Raw genomic sequence first — 27135 nt, 5'->3', positions numbered from 1 at the left:
CGAATACGTCCATCTTTTTATTCTAAGTAAAATGTCATTTCCGAAAAATAGAAGCGTGAGTGTTTCAAAAGGTTTAATGGCGGTGGCAGATGTGAAGTTAAATTCACCAACTCAAACAAACAGTCAAAGTGTTGTTGTCAAATGTCAAAGAAAGAGATGTTGAAGTGGGGAAACCATACGAAGACGAAGATGGTATAACAATTGTTCCTGTAAAAGAACAACCAACATATCCTGAAGTTAGCAGAGACTTAAGTTCTGTTGCAGATATTCGAAACGACTACCAACAACTGAAAAAACAAACTTCAAACTCAGGAGAAGATTTGTCAAGCTTTAGGTATAATGTTAAACTTGGTCGAACACAACCCTGTAAAAGTGAACTCATATGTCATTGCACCTCATGAAGTTTTGAAAGAACTATTGAAACTTTTGACAGAGGCAGACGATATAAACATCAAAGAAATAGAACCCGACGTTAGTTGTGTGGTGTTTCATATAATGTCATTGACAAGATATACGTTATGAAAGGAGGTGAAACGTTGAACTTAAAATATAGTTTCCCAGACGTCATAAAAATATTTGACGACCACAACATTTCATTAAAGTTTGTTTGCTAAGTAAATGGCAGAAGACATAGTGGTTTATACTATTACGACATAAAAACCCTGAGTCATATAATTCTATAACAACAAACTTACAAAGTCCTCAAGGACGATATTGTAAACTGACCTTAAACACGATGACGACTAAAGCCTGTTTTGCTCTTTTGACACCAGAAGACTTTGTTGTTGTGAATGGTAAAAAATACTTCTTTGAAGATACTTACTCAGATATACCACCAACAGGTTTTGTTGACTTATTTAATACTTTAAGGACGGATGTAACATGTGCTGCAACTAGAGCAGGTTTCATTATGTTTGGATGTCCGACTGAGTTTAGTATAAACGATATGAGCTATAATACAAAACTTATATCTGGTTTTTACTACCAACAGTTTCCTATAACAGGAAAAGGTGTCATACAAGGAATGTCTGTTCCATTGACTTTAAGTACACCTATTTTATATATTGTTTCAAACTTAGGTTCAAAGTGCTATTCGAATGTTGACAGAAACTACTATGACCAAAAGATACTCATGCGTATAAACAACACATTCTCTGCTGGTTTGCCTATTGTTCATTCGAATGCAGAATTTTCAACCTTAGTGAACTCAACACTTTTGGCAAGTATAACGTTGACATTAGTTGACGCAAACTTTGTTCCTGTAAAACTTTTATGTCCTATGTATTTGTCAATGACGGCAGAAAGTTTCGAATTGGAAGATGCAACCGGTGAAAGTATTGTATTACAAGAACAACTTCAACAACAAATAGCTCAAGAACAACAAATGCAACAAATGGAACAACAAAGTCAAGAATAAAAAAATAATATTTTTTTTATTTTTATAAAAATGTACAGAATAGATGTTTCAGATTTTTTATGACTTCCAAGCATTCAGAAATATGTGTCCATTTAGAGACTATAACAAAGCAGTCGAGAATTTGAAACGTTTAGTCATTTATGTTGACTCTGCCCAGAATGTTATGTTATGAAAGAATGGGATGTTGTCTTTAACAAACCAAGAGCAACAATAGTGTCTGAACAGGAATGTAGACAGAAACTTAAGAAAATAAAAGTTGTACAAGTTGGAATGAAGATGTTAGATGCTTGGGATATCTTATTGTCAAAGTTAGAAGATTTTTCAGTTCGAGGTATAAAGTTCTATACACCTTCTCCAAACTTCTATTCTATCTTCACTGGATATAAATACGAACAAGTAGAATGGAAAGAAAATATTATAGAAGCTTGGTTAGACCATGTCAAAGAAATTATATGCAATGGAAACGAAAAGGTTTATGAGTATATCTTATGTTGGTTTGCAAATATCTTACAACATCCAAGTGCTAAAAATGAAACTGCTCTCATTATAATTGGAAAACAAGGAACAGGTAAGAACACATTCTTTACAGATATTTTGTGCAAACTGTTAGAGGGCTATTCGAACCGAATATGACAAACATAGAAAACATCTGCGGTAAATTTAACTCCTCAATAGAGAATATGAAACTTATAGTTTGCAATGAACTTCAAAGTATAGATACAACAAAAGTTTTGAACTCAGATGCTTTGAAGAGTCTTATAACAGACAAAGTTGGAGTTGTTGAAAGAAAATATAAAGACCAAAGAGTTTGTGAAAATGTTGCAAACTTCATTATGGTTTCAAACAATGCTGTTCCGATGAAGTTAGAAAGTTCTGACAGAAGATATGTAGTTGTCAGAACGTCAGATTCTCATATGCAAGATACAGAATATTTTGACGACTTAGCAGAAACTTTGACATCTGACTTTTACAACCACTTGTTCTCATATTTCATGACATTAGATATTTCTAACTTCAATCCAAGACAAATTCCACATACCGAAGAAAGACAAACATTGTTAGAAGCAAACAAGAGTGTATATGAACTGTTTATAGATGAGACTAACTTTGAGTGTTTAGATGAAAGGTCATTGTACGATGAATATAAACAATATTGCCAAGAGTATGGTTATATGACAGCGTCTAAACGAACATTCTTGGCAAATGTCAAAAATCTTTTAGATGTTCAGAACGGCGTATATACAAAGAAAAATTTTTCTGAGTAAATTTTATAAAAAAAATATTTTTTTATCCGATAGAAAAGATGACGAAATATATTTCAGTCAACAAATATATGTCAGGACTTAAAGAAGAACTAGACCCATTCGCTTATTTGAATGTTTACTTCTACCATTTTGAAAAGTCTACATTTGACAAAGTTTGGAACATCGAACCAGTTAAGTTTGCTATTGTGACTAAAAATGGTGCGAAATTTGAAGACTTAGACATAGAAGGTTTGTTAGCAGTCAAAGAAAATTTTGACAGAAGGTTCTCAAACCTTAAAGAAGGCAAAGCATACAAACTTGTTATACCTTATGAACCAAAGAAGACAGACGACTATGAATATTATGAGTCTAAGATAGTTGAAGTTCAAGGTAAGTTGGGTAAAAAAGATTTTAGAGTCTAAGCCAGTGTTTGCTCCTAAAGAGGAAGAGAACATTGACATTGACCCAGAAATGTTCTAAAAATAAAATTTTATTTTTACATGTCAAATTTCTTTTTCTCTGGAACTGGCTCTGGTTCTTTCTTCTCTTCTTCTACTTTCTTTTCTTTCTTCTCTCTCTTCTTCTTCTTCTCTGGTGGAGTTATGTCAAACTTCTCAGAACCATATTTTTGTAAAAGGTCTTTGTCCTTTAATAGCTCTTCTATTCTGTTTTCTATTTCATCTTCAAGAACAGCGCATGTGTCTTCTTTGCATTCTAAGAACTTTTGTTGGACTTCATCTTTCCAATCGGCGTCATCTCTGTCAACAAGTCTGTCATTGACAAATTTTAAGACTTCTCTGCTTAATGTTTTATGGTTCTTGTCATATTCCCAGAAACAGAACTTTAGAACAAATTCACCTTTCTTGTTTACACTATGTAAGATTTTATGGTCGACAGATGTTTTGCTGTCAAAAAGCTTGTCTCGAATATAGATAGCGAAATCGCTAGACATTTTCAAAAAGATAAAAATTTTAATTTTTCTAAAAATATGTTAGAAAAAAAGTTTGCTGACATTGACAAGAAATTTGAGAATGTTTTAAACAAGAACAAGAGGAAGTTAGAAAATGCTCAGATAAAGCCTATACATGACAAGTTCCTATTTGCTCAGAATGGTATAACAGGTCTAATCGCACCACCTGGGTCGGGTAAGACTTTCACTTATCTTAAAATGGCTGCACAACAACAAGAACTAGATGAGAAGAACCCATTCTATGAGTTAGTTGTTATTTGTAGTACTTCTGGTCAATTTGACCAAACCGTCAATTCGTTCAAAGATATTATAAAAAAGTCTAAGTTAGTATGTATAAAAGACTCTGAGTTGTTAGATTGGATAAAGAAGTACCAAAGAAGAGTTTTGAAGTATAATGCTATAAATGAGTATATAAATTCGAAGTTTAAAGACCCAAATGAGGAAATGCAGAGAATATTAGAGAAGAAACACTTCAGAAACAAACAGAAAGAGATAGAATACATTTCGAAGAAATTGCAATCTTACGATTGGAAAACGTACCCTCATAGATGTCTTCTTATCTTAGATGATTTCGCCTCTCATCCTTTGTTAAAGAATAGAGAACAAGACATGTGTCGAATTCTTAAGAAGCTCAGACACTTTAACATTTCAGTTGTCATTTGTGTACAGACAGCAAAGAGTTTAAGTAAGGATGTAAAGAGAATACTTACTGACATTATACTTTTCCCTGGATTGTCCGAAGACGATTTCATGGAACTTATGAAAGAGTCCATGGCAGGTAAGTTTGACAGACATGAACTATGGGAGAAGTATAAAGTCATACAAGACCCTCATACTTCTTTCAGAATTCATATCTACGCAAACAAAGTTCAAATTGTAAAAAGTCAAGCTTGAAAAATAAATGGTTAGTCTTAGTAAGTCTGTTGTGGTGCTGGGGCTGTCGGTTCTTCTGGCTTTGGAATGGACTCGGTTGGTGGTACGTCGGACATTCGTTTGTGTCCTGTCGGAAGGAAGGACTTTTCCTGTCGGAAGGAAGGACTTTTCCTGTTGGAAGGAAGAGTTCTTCCTGTTGGAAGGAAAATTTTTTCCTGTTGGAAGGAAAATTTTTTCCTGTTGGAAGGAAAATTTTTTCCTGAAGTTCGACCAAAAAGTTCTCAATTTTCGAAAATTTGAATGGTTTACGGACGGACAACTGGAAAAATTTTTCCTGTTGGAAGGAAGGACTTTTCCTGTCGGAAAGAAAAACTTTTCCTGTTGGAAGGAAGGACTTTTCCTGTTGGAAAGAAAAACTTTTCCTGTTGGAAAGAAAAACTTTTCCTGTTGGAAAGAAAAACTTTTCCTGTCGGATGGAAGGACTCGGAATGTCGGATGGAAGGACTCGGAATGCCAGAAGGATTTGACAAGACAATTTACCTTATAGAGCTACCTGAGCCATCTGAAGTCAAGCGTAAAAATAAATGGCTCATCTACCCTACTTGTTTGAAGTTGTCAAAATACTCTGTTATTTTTTCCTTTAACAATGGCAAATCTTCTTTGAAGGTAAGTATTGTACAACCTTTCATATCATAGTGTGTTTGAGGTAACGTATCTTGAACTATTTGTTTCACATCTTCATTCGGTGTCATTGAAATCGGTAAGTTTTCGCGATAGAACCAATTTCTGTCAGATTTGTAAATCTTAGCAAGGTCGTAAAAGCTTTTGTTGTTTCTTCTGACTAAATGCAACATAACCATATCTCTGTCTTCTTCATTTTCCATCTCTTCAGTATAAATCATATACTTATAGTTCTTTTCCTTTCCTTTTGGTACCGAACGTGGTATTCTTTTCTGAATGCTTTTGTCTTTTGCTTCAAGCTTGTTCTCTAGCTCTTCACGTTCTTGTCTATGAATTTCGTCAAGAAGTCTGTAAATATTCCAAGCATAACGAGGCGAAGCCCACATTGCAACAGCATTTACAAGAAGTCTATGTACATAATATCCTCTCAAACCGTTTGGCAATTTTTCACGATTTTCATAGAGTTTTGGCGACTGGGGTTTTATACCCACTCGCTGTGCTTCACTGTTTTCAGAAAAAAGTATGTCTCGCTGTGCTTCACTCAAAAGTTCTTGTGTGCTTTGGTTCCTAAACCAGTCTTTAGGAAGCTTAGTATCTGGAGCAAAACATGCTGTCAAAATACTTTGCATTTGGTACATATCGTCTTTGACCGAACGAATGAGACGGAGTTGTTTGTTAAACTGAACCCACTCATATTCTTCATTTATAGCTTCATGGACTATAACTGTTGTTGTGTTCTCGGTTGTTGACATATCTGTCTTTACATACAAGATAAAAAAATAAATAAAAATAAAACTAACTTTATTTTTTCTATCTTAAGGAAATTCATGATTTTTGTTGCTGAATTCAATAAAAATAATGTTTAGGTGAAGAGGTGAGATGTCACCTGTTTTCTCACCTCTTTTCTCACCTCTTGAATTTTCATGATTTCATCGTAAATGTTTTGTCAAGACTTCTTCATCGTATATGTTTTGTCGAAACTTCTTCGTAAATGTTTTGTCAAGACTTCATCGTAATGAGCGTAAATCAGACAAAAATAATGTTTAGGTGAAGAGGTGACATCTCACCCGTTTTCTCACCTCTTTTCTCACCTCTTGAATTTTCATGATTTCATCGTACATGTTTTGTCAAGACTTCTTCGTACATGAATTTTCATGATTTCATCGTAAATGTTTTGTCAAGACTTCTTCGTAATGAGCGTAAATGACCCAAAAATATATTTTAGGTGAAGAGGTGACATCTCACCCGTTTTCTCACCTCTTTTCTCACCTCTTTTTTCACAAGCGTTTTACATGAATTGTACGATGTATATTTGAAATCCTAAACAATTTCGTAGCTTCTATTTCTTCTTTTAGTATGTCAAATGTTTTTAACGATACCGAAAGTTTCTTTATACTTCTTCTTGACATCAGATAGAAGGAAATCGTCTGCTGTTGGATAGTTTTTGTTCAGAAATTCTAACATGTCCATTTTATTTTCTGCTGGCTTTTCTGCTTCTTTCTTTAAATCTGCATAGTCGTTTCTCATTCTTTCTATCTCTTTGACGGAGTAGTTATATTTCCTCATTGCTGCTTTACATTTTGAACATTGCGGGTTCATTTTTGCATTGTACATTGAAACCTTACCTGCAAGTACGACTAAGGCGTCAATGGTTTTCTTTAAATCTGAAGCAGTTGGTCTTATCTGTTCGTTCCATATTTTACCCCTTCTGTCTTTATCTCTTATCTGCCATACACATTCAGCAACTAACGAAACAAAGTTGTCGTAGGTCTTAAACTCCCCAGATTTATATATGTCAGAGATGTTCTTATATACCATATCGCAGTCTTTGTCCATGACTTTGTGGTTGCAATGAAAACCAAGGAATTCATAATTTACCTTTCGTATGAACTTCTTTATTTCTACCGAGTCAGTTGGTTTCACTTCAATTTCGTCGAATTCAGGAATAGTTAGTTTTTTGTTGTTGGATTTCAGGTAGTTTAGGTAGATGGTCAATAATATCCTGCATTTCATAAAGATACTGTTCATTTTCTTCATCTTTCGCACTACAGTCTAAATTACTTGTTAACAGTTCTTGCTTTATCTTCTGGATTTCTGTTTCGAAAGTATATGAAGAAGGAATGAAGCTTTTCATTTCTACTAACATTGACGTAGGATTCATGACTAACGAGTTTTGGTGAAGTTGTTGCTAACATGTTCTTACAATAAAAATAAAAAAAATATTTTATAAAAAACTAAAATAATATTTTTTATCTTAAGGAAATTCATGAAAATCCAACGGGTGAGAAAACAGGTGAGAAAACGGGTGACATCTCACCTCTTCACCTAAAATATATTTTTGTCGAAAAAAATGGTTCATTTACTCACAATATTTTTGTACAAAACAACCCCAAGCTTTTAACCTCTCTTCTGCAGCTTCTAATGCTATCTTAGCGAGTTCATATTCTCTAAATTCTCTCTTTAAATCTTCTTGTTCCCATTGGTCTAGTTCGTATGGCGAGTCTCTATAACCAGAACATATCTCACGTTCATGTTCTATTTGTTTTTCATGCATTTTTCTAACTTCTTCTTCGAACAAAGGTTTTGCATTCTCTACTGTATCTTCAAGTTCTTCTTCATCTAATTTCTCATGAACTTTCTTGTCTATGGAGTCCATAATTTTTCCAACTGCTATGCAATATTTTGGAGAAGCCCACATTGCTATATAGTTTACAAGTCTTGGGTCTACATACGTTCCTCTAACATGTTTGATTTCATCCGGAATTCCTGCATGAACTTTGTATAAAAAGCAACCGCCGGAATTCCGGCGGTTGGTATATTCTTCACAAAATGCCTCAAAATACTCTTCCCAGGACTTATTTTCCAACAACTTTCTAAAGTCTTTCCTAAACTGCTGACACATATTTGTTGCATTTACATAACCATCCATGTCTCTACGTAAGACTTCAATACCGTTGTAAGTGCCTTTTGTGAATGTTTCGCCATTAGATTTGTTCGTGAACGTTTTTGCTTCGACTGTCATTTCTGTTCTTACAATAAAAATAAAAAATATTTTTTGGTGGGACGTCGGACATTCGTTTGTGGCTTAACCGTCGGACCACAACGATAAAAATCTCGACAAAACATATACGATGAAGTCTCAACAAAACATTTACGAAGAAATCATGAAAATTCATGAAAATTCATGAGGTGAGAAAAGAGGTGAGAAAACGGGTGAGATGTCACCTCTTCACCTAAACATTATTTTTGGGTCATTTACGCTCATTACGATGAAGTCTTGACAAAACATTTACGATGAAGAAGTTTCGACAAAACATTTACGATGAAGAAGTTTCGACAAAACATTTACGATGAAATTCATGAAAATTCATGAGGTGAGAAAAGAGGTGAGAAAACGGGTGAGATGTCACCTCTTCACCTAAACATTATTTTTACTGAATTTAGCAACAAAATGAACGAGGTCAGGATGTATGTTGCTGAATTCATTCATAACACCCTTTGTAAGCTCATAAAATGCTTGTTTTGAGGTCGAGCCACTTTTGGCTCCACCGTATTCTTTCAACCTGAAGCATTTAATATATGTAAAAATATATTGTTTTAAAATGGTATGCCATATAGCTTCTTGAATTTGTTAAGAAGTATTCGAACGTATTTTCCATCTGTATCTCTAGTGTTTACATAAGCATAGCCCGCCTTAGTAAAATATACTTGTAATTTCCTATAGTTTACGCCGGTATAAAAGTAGAAAGAGTCTTGTTCTTCGCTATAGTAGTAAAACTCAAACGTATGCTTGCCATAGTCTGTAATTTCAATTGCTTCATCTTCTAGTTCGTCGACAAATTCGAATACAATATCTCTTAATTTACCTTTGTTCTTATTGTTTTCAGAATAAGTGACCCAACGTAAGTTTTCAAGTCTATTGTCGTTTCTTATATGGTTTATATGGTCTACAAAAGGTAAATTGTTAGGATTCAGTATAAAATGAGTTGCAATGACAACATGTTTAAGATAGTGTTTTCCACCCATCTTCATATCAGCATATCCGTCATTTCGCTCCCATTCGCTTAAAACTCTTTTTGTCTTTTTGTTTCTGACTTCAAATGACTCACAACAGTGAATTTCATATTTCTCATCTAACAAACAAGTTTCCCAACGGTCTTCTCCAACAAACTCAGCGTACATTTCAAATAAAATAAAAAAAATATATTGTTTTAAAAATAAATTGTTTTCAAGAGTTTTCTACGATGAAATTCATGAAAATTCAAGAGGGTAGAAAAGAGGGTAGAAAACAGGGTAGAGCTACCCTTCTACCCTAAACATTATTTTTACTGAATTTAGCAACAACTTTCTCTCAATTGGAGCTGTAGCATACTCTTTGCGTAAGCGGTTCAGACCTTCTTCGATTTGTATTGGAATTGGTAGTAATTTGGATTGAGATTGGAATTGCTGGAACTGAGGTGCAGGGGCTGGTGCTTTCGGTTCTTCTGGATTGAGATTGGACTGGGTTGGTGGGACGTGGGACATTCGTTGGTGGCTTAACCGTCGGACCACAACGATAAAAATCTCTGCTCCTAGCAGTACTGCTACTGACAGTAGCAGTACTTTTTCTGACAGTAGCAGTACTTTTACTGACAGTAGCAGTACTTTTTCTGACAGTAGCAGTACTTTATCGTCGAAAACCCTCTCAAATTTTCCTTTTTACTGCTCGTAGCAGTACTTTTACTGCTCCTAGCAGTACTGCTACTGACAGTAGCAGTACTTTTACTGACAGTAGCAGTACTTTTTCTGACAGTAGCAGTACTTTTTCTGACAGTAGCAGTACTTTTACTGACAGGGAGCAATGGTCGAGGTCGAACCTACCGACGAGGCAATTTACCTAATTGAAATTAACGAGCTTGTTAAAGACTTCCTCAGGCAGAATGTAAAAGGCAAGCTTGTTAACTGTTGGATAACGGGAAGGGCTGCCTTGAATCTCGAGACTTCGACTGGAATTCCAATTCAAATACCAGACGGGACAGCCTACGACGACATAAAGCAAGCAAAGAAAGAAGCTCTTCTCAAGTTCTTTGCAAGCGTCCTTGGATACAACTTCCAACCAGAGAGAACCCTTTCCCAAGAATGAGCCAAATTCTCAAGGGTCTCCTTCACTTCTCGGGTCAGCCGTTCTACATAACCTGTGAAGGCGACATCCAACCAGTTCAGTAAACCTTAACGTTTAACTTCACTTTTTTATGTTTTTTGTGAAAGTGTCAAAAATAAATTTTTTATTTCATGCAATGTTTTATTTCTGTGCCGTCTTCAAGTATGCCCCAATATTTCCTTTTCGATATTACATGAACTTCGGTGAAAATTTTGTCCAATTTAAAACAGCCCATCTTTTCACCGACCATTCCCATTTCAATGAGTTTGTTGTATCCTTCTTCGTTCGTCATGAGTGCGTCAATGTTCTCATAGTAAACCTTCACTTTGGATTTGACCTCAGAGAAGAATTTGTTGTAGTTGTCAAGGACTGCCTTTGCGAACTGAGGATAGGACCAATGTTCGACAATAGGTTTTACTGTGGTTACTAAGCCACCTTGACCTTGAGTAAATTCGTATTTCAAAACAAAAGGGGAGAACCTTTCAACAAAGTTGTCGACCTTCTCATAGTGTTTACTCTTCATCGCTTGAGGTTTCTTAATGGAATACCCCCATGTCGAATTCATAAGCAATTTTAATGTCATTGCAAGTTTGGGGTTTGAAGCTTTCCTAATATCATACAGTTGTTGTATGACTTTTCCAACTGTATAGTTCCTTCCCGGGAACTCACCATCTTCGTTTGGAATTCCAGTCGGGATATATTGGACGAACCTCATGTACGCAGCGTTAAGGTCGACATAGTATATCTTTTCGTATGAGTCGAACTTGTCGCATCCAATCGGACCAGTTTGTGGAAATTCAAGTGAGTCTCTTATCTTCTGAGAAACTTCTCCTGTTATCTCATAAACATCGTCGAAGCAACCTGTTTCATATAAAACCTTCTGACCTAACTCAGATGCTCTCCAATACAATTTGACGTCGATTGGATGTCTCAATGGAAGTTTGTTTATAGCATCTTGAAGTTCTTGCAACCTCATTGGAAGTTCTTCTGGTTCAGGTTGGTATCCGAACAATCCAACTCCTTTTGGAATTGTGTACTTCTTTTGTACTAGAACTTTGTCTGGAACAACTTTTGGTCTTACCAACAATGAAAAGTTTGTTTCGTCTTTTGGTACAAAAGTTTCTGTCAGCTTGTCATCTGGAATTGGTTCCAACAAACCTTTCTCGAAAAGAATGTTAACAGCTCTGACAATGTTGCACTTACCTTTTCCGAACAATGGGTTTGTAAGACTTTCGTTCAACATGAAGTGGTTGTGGACAAGTACAATCTTCAACCATGGTAAATTGAACTCAACAACATAGTCGTCATGTGAAGAACCTTTAGCTGTAGGTATGCTGACTCGGATATTGACATTTGCCAACGGTGCAATTTTTGCCAATTGACCTCTGAGAATGTACCTTGTCTTCACACATGACTCAAGATACTTCATCTTCTCTTCTGTAACAAGACCAGAGTTCCTGAGACATGTAAGAATACAAGGTTCATTGACAATTGTTTCAATTGAATTGTAAATTCCATACCTTGTCAAGTCAATGTCAGACTTATTTATGAACGGGAAGTATCCAGCATGTTGTCTGACTGCTTGAGGGTTAGGTTGGTACCATTCGAACTTGACACTTGCAATTCCTTCAATTGCATTCAAAATGTCTGAGTCGGAGTCAACCATTTGTTCTCTCTTTGTAGTCTTGAAAGCGTCAAGAAGTTGTGCGGCTGTTGTGACATTGCCATGGGCATAGTATATATGACCATCTAAATCTGTTACGGTTAGTCTGAGATTGTATCCTTTCTTATTTCCGTCTTGAATTGCAGCAAGTACACCCATGAAGCCTTCTTTGTTCTTTCCTTCGTCAAAGTTTACTGTAAAGGTTCGACCAGATGTAATTTGACTTCTAACTTCACGATACTTTTCATATGCATATCTTGTTCTTTCCATGGGAGCATGTGCGTCTTCACCTTTTCCTTTTTTCCTTCTCAAAGGATGCAATTGTTCGTTATGTTTCCAGTAGAACTGGCAAAGCCGTCGTGTCCTTCAACTTGAGGTTCACTAACATCGAAAGGCATGTCCATAAGACGTTCTTCTTCTAACCTCTCTAGTCTGTTTGGATAATTTGCACGTGCTGTTTCTAAGTCCATTCGTAGCGAAGACCAGACAATTTGTCATAGACTTTTATGGCTTCCCTTCCTATATTTAAATTCTTCGAAACTCTCCAACCATATCTTTGCAACTCTGCTTTTATTCTAGCAGATTTTCTATCCATTCTATATGGGGGCATTTTTATAAAAATAAAAAAATATTTTTTTTCTTTACTTTACATAACCACCTGCTGCCATAAGTCTTTGACGCCAACCCATACCAGCTAATGAAGGTTGACTTGGTTTAGTTTGGAAACTAAACTTTGGTTTTGGTTTATCTTCAGTTTTTGGTTTCTCTTCTTCTATCTGTTTTTCGTCACTTTTCGGTTCCTCTGACTTTACTTCACTTGCAGGAACAGTTGTGTCGTCAACATCTTCGTAAATATTCATATGCCATTTGTTTTTGTTTTCCTTTCAACTTTTTGTGTTTGTTGTAAAGTTTAGAATATTTCGACTCTAAGTCAATGAGATGTTCTATAATGAACTGTTGGTCAGTGAAGTAAACTTTTCCATCTGTTGTCTCGAAAGCTCCTTCAGACTTCAATATTTTATTTGTGAGAGTCTGTTTCTTTTTTTGAGATACTAGCCGTTCCATTTCTATTGAAAAGTGACTTTATAGTTAGGTTTGTATTTCCAGACCTGGCACTTTCTATTATTGAATTTTTCTCTTCATCTGTAAGTTCTTTGACAGGTTTTGACAATGGTTCTGAACTTTTTGTTTGTGGTGTCAAATCTACCGTTTCAACTTCTTCGGTCATTTCATCTCAGTAAAAAATTTTAGTTTGTTTTGTTTTCAACTGGTTGTTTAGGTTTTTAAGTCGGTCTAAAACTTCTGAGGTATAGGAAGAACTTGACAAACACGTGGTTGTGTAACTGCTGGAAGCCGACAAATCCATCTTGAGCCCATTTGTCTCAATGCTGTATTGTTCATTTCATCTCAGTAAAAAAATTTTACATTCCCCACGTTTGAGGCGGTTGCGGTTGGTTGTTGTTTACCCACTGTTGTGCATGGTTATATCCTCTGTTAAAGAATCTTTCACCTTGGTCCATGTAGTGTCCTGCTTGGTTATAGTAGTCATTTGCTTTGTTATAGTAGTTTCCTGCTTGTCTTCCTACATTGTCCATCCATCCTTGAACTTTTCCTCTTGTTTCAGGATTTGGAATAAGATTTGCTGCATCTCGTGCTACATCCCAACCTTTCTGTACAGTTTGTATAATAGGTTGTGCTTTCTCTTTAAGATATACCTAATGTACTCAAAATCTTCCTTCCAATTCCAAATGCACCTCTGGCTATTGTTCCCACTGCGGGCAAAAATCTGGATGCAACTCCTGCTAATGCGCCAAATAAACCCATTTCTTATGGGTTAAAAAATGACGAATCCAAAAAGGACCCCTATGTTTCTAAAGCGACAAAGAAAGCACTCATGATAAAAATCTTTAGTTTCAACACCAAATGCTTGGTTTATGGATATCTTGGAAAACATTCCGAGGTATAGAGAAGATGGACCTCCATACTGGCTAATATTTGTCGTCAAAACACAAGATACTGTGAAGCCATACCATTACAGTCCAAAAATATTTTAGATGTGAAAACTGCTTTGACAATATTCGTTGACAAATACCATCCAACAAAACTGACATCTGACTGTGAACGTTCTTTCAAATCAGACGATATTAAAAACTATCTGCGTTCAAAAAATGTAAACCAATATTTCATTGTCGACCAAAACCATTCTGCTCTTGGTGTCATTGACAGTTGTATAAAAATCTTAAGAGACTTAAATCAACCACAAGGTGGTGAAGTAAATGAAATGTCATATGACGACAAATATAGACACTTCTCCATGGCAAAGATGAGACAAGTTTTAAATATTTACAATACCCGTAAACAAAAAGTTTGGGAAACCACTCCCCCGAAGAAATGAAAAACAACCCCGACTTAGAGAAAGACTATATATTTAATAGTTTAGTCAAAAGAGACAAACAAGAAAGAATGCCAGGCTTCAAAACTTAAGAAAGGTGACAAAGTAAAAATAGAAATACCTAAACGCGACCCATATGAAAATACTATTGACTATGACAACAATGGGAACTCGACAGGTACTCACATTCGTGTTCGTAAAATAGAAGAAAGTATACAAGAGAATATTATGAAGTTTTAGGCAAACATGGCAAAATGTACACACTGCAAGCAGAAGATAAAACTACTATTGTCAGACCTCGTTTCAAACTTGTCAAAGTTCAAGGTGGTATACTTTCAAAGACAGTTCCTAACAAATATAAGACAACTCCTGACGAATATGCTAAAGAAGTTGAAAATGACGACTAAGCATTTCTATACATGCGTAAACTGTCATGTAAGGTGCATGTATTCTTTACTTTGTCCCGTTGGATGTGTATATCCTGTAACGAAATGTGAATGGATTCCTTCTCCCTGCGTGTCATCCCAGTAACAATTTATAGCAAACTTAACGTCCTCTTTAACATCATATCCTTTACCTTTTGTCATTCCTCTCCAATCCCAATATCTATGCTTATGCCAACCTCCTTCAGATGTAGTTAATCTTACGTAATGACTGTGTGCAGGTAAATTTTCACCTGAAATCGTTTTACTTCCACCTGTTTCTTTTGAAGAGTTTGCACAATACAAAAACCTGTCGACTATTTGAGTCCAAGTTCCAAAACCAAGTACTACTTCTGGTCTGGTAGAGTTCATTGAAACATATAATGAGCCAACGGGTAAATAAGATTCGGCAAAATTTGTTTAAGCACATTGAGTTCCTGTCTTAGATGCATAATACTATTGTCATTAGATATTCAAAGTATCTACAAGACTGTTGCCGGTGGTATTGTTGGAGCTTTACTTGGCAAGGTTGTGTTTAGTGTAATATCATCTGCTGTAAAAGTTGTAAAACTTGTATGTGTATGTCCAACGGCACTTTTCCTGTTTAAGGTTTCTTGTAAGTTTGTAATATTTGCAATGGTATGTGTATGTCCAACGTCACTTTTCCTGTTTAAGGTTTTCTTGTAAGTTTGTAATATTTGCAATGGTATGTGTATGAGTCTTATTTGCTTTTGTCTCTAATGTTTCTTGTAAGTTTGTAATATCAGATATAGAATGTATATGAGTCTTTTTAGAATATTCGTTTTCAGCTCTTGTCACTTCACTTGACATTTATTGTCAACATATGTTTTGTCTGCTAGTTCAGGATGAGTATGTTCTTTTGTTGCATAAGCATTGTTAGCTCTTTCTTCTTCTTTTGCTATTGCATCGTCTACATATTCTTTGTCAGCTTTGTTGTCAACATCTGTTTTCAAAAGAAGTTCATTTATAGGTTTCTCGTTTAAAGTTTCCTTTTGTTGGATTTATACAGACAGTATTGGTTCTTATGTCTTGAAACAGAAACTCATCTGTCATTGGGTTTAATGTCAGTTTTAAGTTTCCTTTCTTTCAATGACTCAGATATCTTAGAATAGTTTGAAAAGTTTGTTGTGTTCTTATTTAGAGCTTGCATAATGAGTTGTCGGTTGTGTTGTATTTCTCTCATAGACGCTGTTTCATTTGACATTTTTATTTCTAGATAAAATATGCTTCCAATAGAAAAAGAAAATTCAAGAGTTGCTACAACTAAACCATTAGATGAACTTTTTACTAATGTCGGTCAAAAGTTTGAGACAGAGACCGTAAAGCATGAAGGCTATCGTTTTGACTACCCATTAAGATGGCTAAGAGACCCATCTGTCACAAAAGCTATTGGCTTTCGTAGAATGAAGTTTGTGTCTGTAGAAGATAAAAGTTTTCCATTTATTGTAAGGTTTCATATAGATTATATATCTGAAGGGAAACGAAAAATGTGGGAAGAAATTGAGCTAATACAAGTTGACCTTTCATCTTCTCTACAGACTGCGTTAAAAATATAGAAGATAAAATAAATTCATGTTATGCAAAATATGCTGATGAATATGCAAATACGAGAGCACACTTTATGTGAGAATTGTATATGACAAACAAAATTCACAAGTGTCATTTCAAATCTACGAAGACAATCCAAAGAAAGACGAACAAATATATACAGAATTCACTGCAATGTCATGGTATTATTTGCAAAGAATGTTAAATCAGAAAGTCGAACTTCCTTTAGCAAATATTTACAGTCGATATGCAAGAGATGAACCATATTTATTTAAAGATGTTTTTCGACCCAGCTGCTATTATTGTTCATGCTTCATTTTCTGGCGCCCAAAACTCTTTCTTATGCTTGGCAAATGACTTTTACGAAAAACCTACAAAGTTATACGAACCACCAAGTGGAAGTATTTCAGACTTTCAAGTATGGTTTACTACAGATGGAAGAAAAAGAATAATTCCATTATACCATGCGTTTTACTTAGAACTTAGTTTCATATACAACTACTATCGAACGGTAAAAATATAATCTTTTAATACGGTTGAGGTGTTGGATTTGGTTGCCAACTAGACTGTGGTGCAGGTTCAGGCTGTTGTATAACAGGAGCTTGTTCTTCTGGTTCAGGGTCTTTAGGTATAATACCAACGAACTGACCTACTCTTTTACCAATATTTTTGACTCCGTCCAAATTCCTCTTCCTACGGTTTTTATTCCATTCCATATACCTCTTCCAACATTTCGAAAGAAGTTTCCTATTCTTCCAAAGAAACCCATTTTACTATATGTAAAAATCTAATGTCCACCTAGTCTCTTACGTTTCCTTCTGAGTTCCATAGCATTCTTTAACTGGAGCTCATACATTCTATTTCTCCTCTGGTAGAAAACATACTCTGGGTCAACTCCTGTGTTCGCGTCATCTGCATAGAGTTGTTTATATCCCACTTCGGGGTTTGTATAAAACTCTTTCCATCTCATATTTGCATACCATGGTGGCAAACCTAACGCAGCGTCATTTGACATGGCAGTTTGCATTTGTACATCTGTTGGCACTTGACCATAGTTTGCCATTGCAGTTTGTATTCTAACTTCATTTGGAATATTCTCTGGGTTTGGTTGTCCAGGTTGCTGTGCATTCGCTAAGTTCTGTGCGTCCATTTAATATTAGATAAAATATCTCTTACGAGTACATATACTGAACATTTGCAGGCATTGGTTCATCTTCATATTCTCTATATCTTTCTGCCACGTCAAATAAGTAAATGACACAATGGAAAAAACCTAAAACAAGTAGTCCTATTTCAAACCACATTTACTTACTAGTAAAATTTCTTTGTTATGACACTTTCTCCAGTTTATAGGACCTCTCTCATATTCTATCTTATCGTATCTAAACTCATAGTCATGTATGTCCTCTAACCATCTCATGACACTTTCCAAACCACTTTTATCGGATGTAAAGTAAAAGCATGGATGGTTATGTAAAACGTCTAAAGTTTCTAAAGAGTCTCTCAAAGTCCAGTCTACTTGGTATTGAAAATCCCATGTGTTATAGAACGGCGGGTCCACTATAAAGAAACATTTTCCTTGTCTTTATATTTTTCATACAACTCTGTCCAATGACATCTCACAAACTCTATACCCTCAATATATTTTTCTATGTTCTCTTTGAAAACATTTGTATAGTTAAGATATAAAACTTTTGACATAAGTGTTTCAATGTCATGAACTCTTATAGCACCACTATATAATAGTCTAGCAGATATACTATCCCAGTCAATATACTCTGCCTTTTTCAAAACCTCTCTGACAGTATTTTTCTTATCTAATGGTATACGTTCCATCTTACTATAGGTATCTTTTCTTTTAACTCTTTCAATATTTTGTTTGTGTCTGGTATATGTTTGAGACGGTTCATATAGTTGTCGAAGTCATTGCATATAATCTTTGAGTCAGGAAATATTGTATGGCACAAATGGGATATATAGAAACTTCCACCGAACAAATCTACAAATGTTAGACCATTCGGTAGTTTCTTAAGTTCTCTCAATAGAATATCTTTACATCTACTCTTATTTCCAAAGAAGGGTAACGGTGGTTTTGTGAAATTCATTTTATATTTAATAAAAATGTTTTTTTCCTGAAAAGTGACAGAAAAGTGACGGGGGGCTAGAGGGCACGAAGTGCCTGGAAGCCCCACTGCCTTTTTTTTTTTTTTTTTTTTTTTTTTAATGATCAAAACTGAGGAAAAAGAATTTAACGGGTTTAAATATCATCCAAATAAAGTTTCAGAACTAGAAAATGAAAAACTTCAGAAAAAATTAAACGATAGACTTTCAAATGATCGTATTGAAAAAATAAATAAACTAGCAGAAGTTGCATTTAATAATGAAATATTTGATGAATATAACCTTGAACTCAGTGATGGGCTTTAGCCCTGGGCACTTTGTGCCTTGGACTTTAAGTCCTGGGCTTTAAGGACCCGGGCTCAACGAGTCATGATTTATGAAATCAATTATTTGATTCATTCTTTCTTCAATAATTTCTATTCTTTTTGTTAAATCATCTATTTTCATTAATGAGGTGATTCTTGATTGAGGAATAGATTTTAAACTAACAACACCTTTTATTTTTGAAATTTTGAATCCATGACCCTCCGGGTCTTGGACTCTGTCCTCAACTTTAAACATTTTATTCAATTTACATGTTGTCAATTCTTCAAATAATTTTTTATTATTAGCATAATAGTCATTAAATTCTTCAACAGATGAAAAAATTTTTATTTCAGTAATTGGTTTAACAACGTTTATTTTTTGTTGAACATTTTCACTTTCATTTATTTCTTCCTCCTTTGTTTCATTTATTTTTAAAATCGGTTTCATTTATCATTTAATAAAAATTAGAATATAAGTGATGAAATATATTTTTTAATTAATATTAAATCAGAAATGGCGGCAGGATTCTTTAAAAAATTATGGGATGGAATTAAGAAAGCTGCAGGTTGGGTTTATAAAAAGGTTATTAAACCCGTTGCAAACTTTTTGGCACCAGTAGCGAAAACGGCAGGAACTATCATAGGTGGAGTATTAGGTACAAAAGCAGGTAATCCGGCATGGGAGCACAAGCAGGTAACGCAATTGGTGGAATTGCTGAAGGAATGCTTAATAAAATAGGGGGTAGATAGTGGAAAAATAAATATTATTTTTATCTTAGTATCGGTTGTAGTCTTTGATAAACCTTATCTCCTTTATTTAAAATTTCTCTTATTGGGGCAGCTTTTGGCGTTATTGATTCAGCAACGTCACTAATTGCTTCTTTATTCTTAAATATCCAATTTGCTCCTTTCTTCATTGTTTCCCAAACTTTATGCGCTCCTCTTTTTACTTTATCCCACAGTTTCTTAAAGAATCCTGCAGCCATAGTTGATTATTTCATTAAAATTAAAAATTCATTTTCATCTTTTAATTTTGATTTTTTATTTATAATAAATGACGACTAACTATTTAGTGCCAAACACTAAACCGATTAATGGAAATGTGTTTCATTCATTCGAAAAGATAAATGAAATATTCGCAAAGAATGATGGAAGAAGATATTATAGAGAACTTGAAAGTTCATGCTATGACTCTGATGCTCCATATTTTGATGATAAACAAACTCATTTAAGAATTACAAATCCGGCTCATGATGTGAACCAATTAGGTGACACATATATTAAACGCAAAGTTAAAGCAACTCTAGTTTCAAATAAAGCTTTCACATGTGATGCCGCTTTTAAATGCATGCGTTTATTCGTTGGTTACAAATCATCAAATCAAAGCTTTAAACAATTAGAAGTAGAAACCGAAAGAGGTGATGCTGGTTATCTTCAGATGGATTGCGCCCGTGAATCTTTCGCATTTGCAACATATAAACCAAAATCAGAAAGGAAAGTTAAAAAGTTTGTTCATTCGTTATATAATAATGTTCAAAAATATGATAACTCAGTATGTGGTAAATATATTGACCCTTCAGAAGTTTTCAAGAAAGCAAATGAAGAAGTTGATGTCACTTTTGATATGATTATTCCGGTAAATGATTTGTTAGCATTTCAGGCGTTCGATGATTATCCTAAATCATTTGGTGAAATCATTCTTAAATATTATGTTTTCAGGGATACTTTAGTATTTTGTCAGGTTGACCCGTTAAGAGTTGCTGATTTACAAAATTACGTTTATGAAAAGATAACTGATGAAAATTATGAAAAGATTATGAATCATGTTTATAAATATGATCGCAAATTCCAACAAATCGGACTTCCTGCCAAATTAATTACAAGCTTAGCCGCTACATCTGCTGACGCAACAGTTGAAGACGTTATTATTTCATGCACAAAGATGGAAGTTTTAGAGGATAAATGCATTACACCAGGATACGGTTTAATTGAAGAATCAGTTAAAGCAATACCACGTTTATTCAGTAAGGAAGATCCATTCATGATTCCAGCTCAACATATTGACGTTCGTTCACTAAATGGAGGTTGCATCACTCCTGAAGGTATCAGCTCAGATTTCTCATACGCTCTTCATAATGTTACAGATGTTGTGTTAACATTTCCGAAGAATGCAATGCAAAGAACGTTTTAGAAAATCCAATGCTTCGAGGTCTTCAGGTCACTATAGATTCCAGAAACTTCCCCGATCAAGCGATGACCACAGTGGGTGACATATTCTTTACACGTATGCTTCAAGCTTCTGATTTAGATGGAGTGAATGAATGCACGAAGAATACGAGGACTCATTAACTAGACCACTGAATGATGATAATGGCACGCCATTAGCTAGAACATGGAAAGACCAAACTTCATTCTTATGCACTATTCCAGTTCAACGTGATGGAGCGGGTATATTCTTTGATGGATTAGAAACTTTCAACTCACAAGTTACAGTACAAGTGAAAGCTTATCCAATCATTCAGGGTGAAAATGACACTTACTGTTCAAAGGTGACAAATCCTCCTCAGGTTTGGTTTACTAGGACTACATATTGGACATGGACACCGGATGAAGGTTTGAAATATCATCCAACAGGTACACCACCGCAGTATAGAAGTTCATATGATGAAATATTGATGAATAGAAATGTTTAAAAATTATAAATTTATTTTTGATTAAATGGATTTAAATTCATCCACCCCTTATGAAGAATTAGCAGGAGTATATAATACATACGTAGATGATATGATTAATGAAGCATTGAGTGATAATAGAAATGCTCTATCTAAGGAAAAATTAATGAAAATTCCATATTCTGAATGTTACTTAAATTCAATCACTGCAGCAATTGGTAAACAAAATAAAGGTAAAACATTAACGATATTAAAACAAATTATCATTATTGCTAACACTTCACCCTATTCACATGTGTTAATTTATATCAACCGTTCAGGTTCACCTTCAGATGATACATTTGAATCTTTAAAGCATTTAATCAAAATTCCAATTATTTATTTATCACAAGAAGAAGCAGAAGATTATTTAAAAAACTTTTTAATGTATAAAGAATTATATAATACAATCAAGAAGCAAGGATTAGAGGATAAAATTATTGATAAACAACGGATGAATTATTTGAAACACTTTCTATTTCAAATTTTGATAGAGAATTTTTGCATTCACTCATTTTTCTAGATGATGCAGTGAAATCAAAACTAATAACAAATGAGAAATCATATTTTAATCAGTTATTAACTCAATGTCGACACATTCAGTGTTCATTCTTCATGGCTGTTCAATATTTCAAAGCATTAAGCACAAACATTAAATCAAACCTGTCCACCCTTTTCATTTTCAGTGGTTTTAGTCGTCAACAGTTGAACGTTATGCTTTATCAAGTGAATTTACCAATGAGCATTAATGAACTTTACACACAATATCAACAATTAGGAGAACATGGAAAAATAATAGTTGATTTAAATAAAGGTTCCATTAAATTCGAATAACTTTTTATAATTAATTTTTATTTTTTATTTATAATTAAACATGACAGAAATTGCAAATCTTCTACAGGTTCCATTAAAACAAGGAACAAACAAAAAGGGTGCATATAATAGAACTATGAAAGTTCCAGACGGAATGAAAGAATTAGTCCACATTGTTGCCGGTCTTCAAAAGGATGTTAAACAAATGAGAAACGTTTTAACATTACCAGAAGCTCAAGCATATGCCAAACGTCACGGACCAAATTGGGAAGCACACGAAGCAGACATTACGGGTCCAAATGGAAAACCTGATGGAATAAATGAAGTTTTCGTTACTGATGGTCAAGGAAATATTAAAGTCATAAATGGGTATAAATTAACAATGACGGATTATCCTAAACGTAAAGCATATAATGAACATTATCCTATGCAATTTGATGAAAATGGAAAAGCTGTTAAACAATACATTGGAGAAGGTGAAAATGGTCCAATTAATTCATACCGTCATAATCCATATTCTTACTTCAATGAAGAATTAAATGCTATTGAAGAGGGACCGGATGGATTACCACGATATTCTAACCAGTTTGATGGTCAATATGCAAATTTAGACCTGAAATTCCAGCTAAGAAATTCTTTAAAGTTGCTTTATTCGATCCAGTTTTCGCAAATGTTAAAGATGAACTTAAACAGCAATTCCAACCAATTATAGTAGCAAGAATTGCATCAGGTGCTTTATCTCAAGCATTCAAAGATTTAATTAAGAAACCATTATATCAGCAACGAGGTTTAACTTATGATTTAGTTAAGGAATCAGATAAAAGAAAATTTGAGAAATCAAATGATTATAAGAATGCAATTAATGAATATATTCGGTCTATTAATTTCGATGAAAATGCTAAAAATCAACTTCATGAACAAATACAGGAAATAATAGATTCAAAAGTTCCAGCAAAATAAAAGTTTAAATATATTTTTTTATTCGAATATAAATGAGAAGACGTTTCACTAGTCAAAAGAACACTAACGCAAAAGCAGAGATTACGGTTGGTTATAATGTAAATGATGATAAATCACGAATTATTCAAAATGTTAAAGTTAATGTTAGTCCTGAATTAACAAGGTCAGCAACTCAACCAAATTTATTAACTCGTGACTTACCGAAGAATGAGGAAGAGCAAAATAAAGAAGATGGAGACCCAATCATTTTATCTGAACCTGGTAAAGAACCTGTTGAAATTCCCACTTATCCAACATACCCAGCACCACTTGATAACCCAGGAATCTACGATTCCAGTCGCAATGCGCCATATAAAATAGACATTAATTCTGAATTAATGAAAATTTACCGTGATATAATAACTGATAATTATGATTCAATAATAAATTTAATTGATCAATCCGGTTTAATTATTTTACCTTATGAATCATTAATTCACATTATCGCCATTCTTTGTGATGTTCAAGATTCAGACGTGAAGATTCAATTTTTCATAGATGATGAGGTTTCATGCTGCGGAACAGTTGCAAAAATAAATCCTATATAAAGGATATTAGCACAATTAAGATATCAAAGAACGGAACAACAACTGAACTTCATTTAACATATAATGATATTTATAATAAAATAGTTGATGAATATAAAATATCACTTGAAAAATTCTTTGTTAAGGCTATTTAATATTCAAGCATTAACATTATCGAATAATAATCCTTTGAATCATAATCGATAATAATTGACCTTTCACCAGTTTCTATCGTTTGTTTTATTTCTTTTTGTTCCCCACTATCCGGATCAGTCATTGTAATTGTTTTTGTTATAGTATCAGCTTTATCTTTAACTTCAATCTTTTTTCCATCGGGATATTTAAACCAAAATTCCAAAAATTCGATATTGTCAATCTGTTCATATTTTAATCTATCAATTACATTTTTAATACCATCTGAAAATCTTATGAAATGGTCATTATATGGGTTTGATTGAACTAAATTTGAATGAAGTGAAATATAACCTGATGATGAATATGACATCGACTCATATTTTCTGAAAACACTAAAATTTATAACATGAATGAATTTCTTATTCGTTGAATTTATGAATTCTTGAGGTAATCTTATTCTAGTTTTATTTATCACTGGAAAATAACGCTTTACCATATTTTTAATCGTAATAAAAAAATGTCAATTATCAATATTATTTCGAATAATAATTGTGAATTAAATTTAACAGTTAGTGGAATTTATAATGTTACTCTCGTTTCTGTGAGTGGTAAATTTAATCCCATTCTTTTAAACCCTTCAGATTATATATCATTTATTAAAGATGACCATGAAAAAACGTATGATATGTATATAAATAATGTGATAACGAAATGGGATATTAACATGATTTTAAGTTATTTAAATGAATCATTTATCATATGGTATGAAGAAAATTTTAAATCAAAACCTGATAAACTTTTTGAACTTGATGAAATAAATAACCTTATTAAATTTCCGCTGAAAATTAAATTTTGTACTCCTCGTCTTCGTTCATTGTTGGGGATATTAAATTTTGAAAAAGATGTTGGGGATGTTTTGTATTCTGACACTGGTTCTAATTTCATTTTAATCAAATGTGATAAAGTTAATACCCCAATGAGATTTTCACATCAAACATTAGACCCTAACTCTTACCCATCAATACAAAACATTTTATCCATCAACTTAAACATATTTTCTTTATCATATCCGTTTCAATTATCCGGGAATTCATTTATTCTTCATTCAAAAGATTTATCAAATATTAAATTTAGAATAACTGACCTATTTGATTGTGATTTAGAATTTATGAATGAAATATTATGGCAATTTCAAATAGAAAAAATAGCTGATGAGATAACAGATTAAATATTTATTTTTAAATCATAATAAATGATTAAACAACAACAGCAACCACAGCAACTTAAGGCACAGACCATTACATACGCCATATATGCATATAATTCAAAGACGGCAGAACAAACGCAAATGTTGAAATATGGAGATTTGGAGATAGTATTGAAAAATGACCATTTTGAATTCGTTTGCAAAGGTGGTGCAGTGATATCAAATATAAAAGAAATTTTATTTATGAATTCAAAAATTAAAGGTATAACGGATGATATAACATCAATTCCACCAGAAGAACAAAGATATTACGCATTAAATGCATTTCCTAAAGTTTTGAAGATTGGAAGATTTAATTTAAATGAGGAATTCATAAAAGGTTTCCTAAATGACATAATGAAGAAAGCAGATAAGGAATATGTGGATAGTGAGTTAGAGGAGAAAGCAGATAAGGAATATGTTAATGAAAAAGATAATGAAATTATAGAAAGGGTTGAATGGTATCATGAACGGACATCGAAGATTCTTAAAACTAAAGCTGATACAGGATGGGTTTCAGAATGTTTAGACCTTAAAGCAGATAAAACTTATGTTAACAATGAGTTAGAGAAGAAGGCAGATAAGGAATATGTGGATAGTGAGTTAAATAAGAAAGCTGATATATCATTTGTTAATGAAGAAATAAAACAATCAGAGGTCTATTTTACTCCACCATTTTTAAATTTTATGAAATCATCAGATAAAACCTTTGATATAGATTCTTTTGAATGGATATGTTTCGATGGAGTGACCATGTATTTATTTTATACAGCTGGAGTGCTTTATTATTTTAAAACAAATGATTTTCAAAACTATGAATCATTTACTCCATCTGTTTTGAATCCTGATACACGAAAGCCAATCATTAATCCAAGAATTTTATATGTTGAATATAATAACGGTAAATTTATGGGAATAATAACGGTTGGAGATGATTTTTGCCTTTGTTATTCATTCGATTGTATCCAATGGTTCAAATGTAATTTAAATCAAGATGCTAAATTTAAATATCCAAATAATCCTATTAGATGCGTTAATAATAAATGGGTACTAATTTATGAAGTCAATCAAATTTTCATTAGTGAGGATGGGATAAATTATTATATGTTTAGTATGATGTCATCAGATTTGGAAATTGATTATACAAGTAAGTGGTATTACATTAACAACATGTATTTTATCCTACAAAATGATAAAATTTATAGATCATCTTCAATACCACAAGGTCAATTTGAACAAATTTTTCAAGCTGATGGAGACATTGAAGCTTTATGTTATGGATCAAATGTTTATGTTCTCGTTTCAGGTGAAATGATCTATTCATATCCTGTAAGTTATAACAGACATATTTATTTATCACAAGATTTATCAAATTGGGAATTGGTTTATTCATTCACTCCAAAACTTACTCAAAATTATAGATTTACTAATTTATTTTATATTGATGGGTATTTCATTGCTTTAGGATGTGGTGATTTAGTAAATATCAGTAGTGATGGAAGAAACTGGTCTGAAATCACAAAATTTCAAGATGTTAGAAAAGCAATTTTCAAAAATAATACGTTAATATTGATAACAAGACCAGTTTTAAATACTCACCCAAATTCAATATTATATAATAAATTCAATATTCATAATGGATTAAATACAATTCTTGAGATGATTTACCCCATTGGTTCTATTTATACGTCAATGAACTCAACAAATCCAGCAACAGTTCTGGGTTTCGGTACGTGGAAGCAGATTGTAGATAAATTCCTCTATTGTGCAAACTCTTCAAAGGAAACAGGAGGTTCGAAGAAAATTACTGAAGCAAACTTACCCCCGCACACTCATACAGGAACTACAAACTTTTCTGGCGACCATAGCCACTCATTAAGAGACCACCCATTATACAACTCAGAATA

The 27135-nt window shown here is 33.5% G+C and overlaps 10 protein-coding genes and 4 pseudogenes across 14 annotated transcripts, besides 1 other annotated feature; 6 read left to right on the top strand and 8 right to left on the bottom strand.

Annotated features, from left to right (window-relative positions):
- Positions 1 to 27135: part of a mobile genetic element that runs on past both edges of the window.
- On the top strand, positions 2098 to 2682 carry TVAGG3_0046710 (uncharacterized protein; the record flags this gene model as incomplete). Its single annotated transcript, XM_051220917.1, has 1 exon — positions 2098 to 2682. One exon carries the CDS (start codon positions 2098 to 2100, stop codon positions 2680 to 2682), a length of 585 nt encoding a protein of 194 aa, XP_051105903.1.
- Positions 2751 to 3141, top strand: TVAGG3_0046700 (annotated as a pseudogene). The gene has a single exon. A coding segment is annotated over exon 1 (391 nt).
- On the bottom strand, positions 3158 to 3613 carry TVAGG3_0046690 (uncharacterized protein; the record flags this gene model as incomplete). Its single annotated transcript, XM_051220916.1, has 1 exon — positions 3158 to 3613. The coding sequence occupies one exon, from the start codon at positions 3611 to 3613 to the stop codon at positions 3158 to 3160; it is 456 nt and encodes a 151-aa protein (XP_051105902.1).
- TVAGG3_0046680 (protein of unknown function, DUF4106 family) lies at positions 3650 to 4525 on the top strand (the record flags this gene model as incomplete). The annotated part of the gene is made up of 1 exon (XM_051220915.1): positions 3650 to 4525. The coding sequence occupies one exon, from the start codon at positions 3650 to 3652 to the stop codon at positions 4523 to 4525; it is 876 nt and encodes a 291-aa protein (XP_051105901.1).
- On the bottom strand, positions 5098 to 5937 carry TVAGG3_0046670 (KilA, N-terminal/APSES-type HTH, DNA-binding family; the record flags this gene model as incomplete). Its single annotated transcript, XM_051220914.1, has 1 exon — positions 5098 to 5937. The coding sequence occupies one exon, from the start codon at positions 5935 to 5937 to the stop codon at positions 5098 to 5100; it is 840 nt and encodes a 279-aa protein (XP_051105900.1).
- TVAGG3_0046660 lies at positions 6463 to 7380 on the bottom strand (annotated as a pseudogene). Its single transcript has one exon. A coding segment is annotated over exon 1 (918 nt).
- On the bottom strand, positions 7588 to 8207 carry TVAGG3_0046650 (uncharacterized protein; the record flags this gene model as incomplete). The annotated part of the gene is made up of 1 exon (XM_051220913.1): positions 7588 to 8207. A coding segment is annotated over one exon (620 nt), but the record flags the coding sequence as incomplete, so codon positions are not given.
- Positions 8783 to 9367, bottom strand: TVAGG3_0046640 (His-Me finger endonucleases family; the record flags this gene model as incomplete). Its single annotated transcript, XM_051220912.1, has 1 exon — positions 8783 to 9367. The coding sequence occupies one exon, from the start codon at positions 9365 to 9367 to the stop codon at positions 8783 to 8785; it is 585 nt and encodes a 194-aa protein (XP_051105898.1).
- TVAGG3_0046630 (uncharacterized protein) lies at positions 9485 to 9709 on the bottom strand (the record flags this gene model as incomplete). Its single annotated transcript, XM_051220911.1, has 1 exon — positions 9485 to 9709. One exon carries the CDS (start codon positions 9707 to 9709, stop codon positions 9485 to 9487), a length of 225 nt encoding a protein of 74 aa, XP_051105897.1.
- Positions 17159 to 17521, bottom strand: TVAGG3_0046620 (uncharacterized protein; the record flags this gene model as incomplete). The annotated part of the gene is made up of 1 exon (XM_051220910.1): positions 17159 to 17521. The coding sequence occupies one exon, from the start codon at positions 17519 to 17521 to the stop codon at positions 17159 to 17161; it is 363 nt and encodes a 120-aa protein (XP_051105896.1).
- Positions 19568 to 19783, bottom strand: TVAGG3_0046610 (uncharacterized protein; the record flags this gene model as incomplete). The annotated part of the gene is made up of 1 exon (XM_051220909.1): positions 19568 to 19783. The coding sequence occupies one exon, from the start codon at positions 19781 to 19783 to the stop codon at positions 19568 to 19570; it is 216 nt and encodes a 71-aa protein (XP_051105895.1).
- On the top strand, positions 20146 to 21245 carry TVAGG3_0046600 (annotated as a pseudogene). The gene has a single exon. A coding segment is annotated over exon 1 (1100 nt).
- Positions 21516 to 22356, top strand: TVAGG3_0046590 (annotated as a pseudogene). The gene has a single exon. A coding segment is annotated over exon 1 (841 nt).
- On the top strand, positions 25235 to 26400 carry TVAGG3_0046580 (uncharacterized protein; the record flags this gene model as incomplete). Its single annotated transcript, XM_051220908.1, has 1 exon — positions 25235 to 26400. A coding segment is annotated over one exon (1166 nt), but the record flags the coding sequence as incomplete, so codon positions are not given.

Source organism: Trichomonas vaginalis, chromosome IV (assembly GCF_026262505.1).
Source record: "Trichomonas vaginalis G3 chromosome IV, whole genome shotgun sequence".
Lineage (NCBI taxonomy): Eukaryota > Parabasalia > Trichomonadida > Trichomonadidae > Trichomonas > Trichomonas vaginalis.
This window is presented reverse-complemented; position numbering and strand designations above follow the sequence as displayed.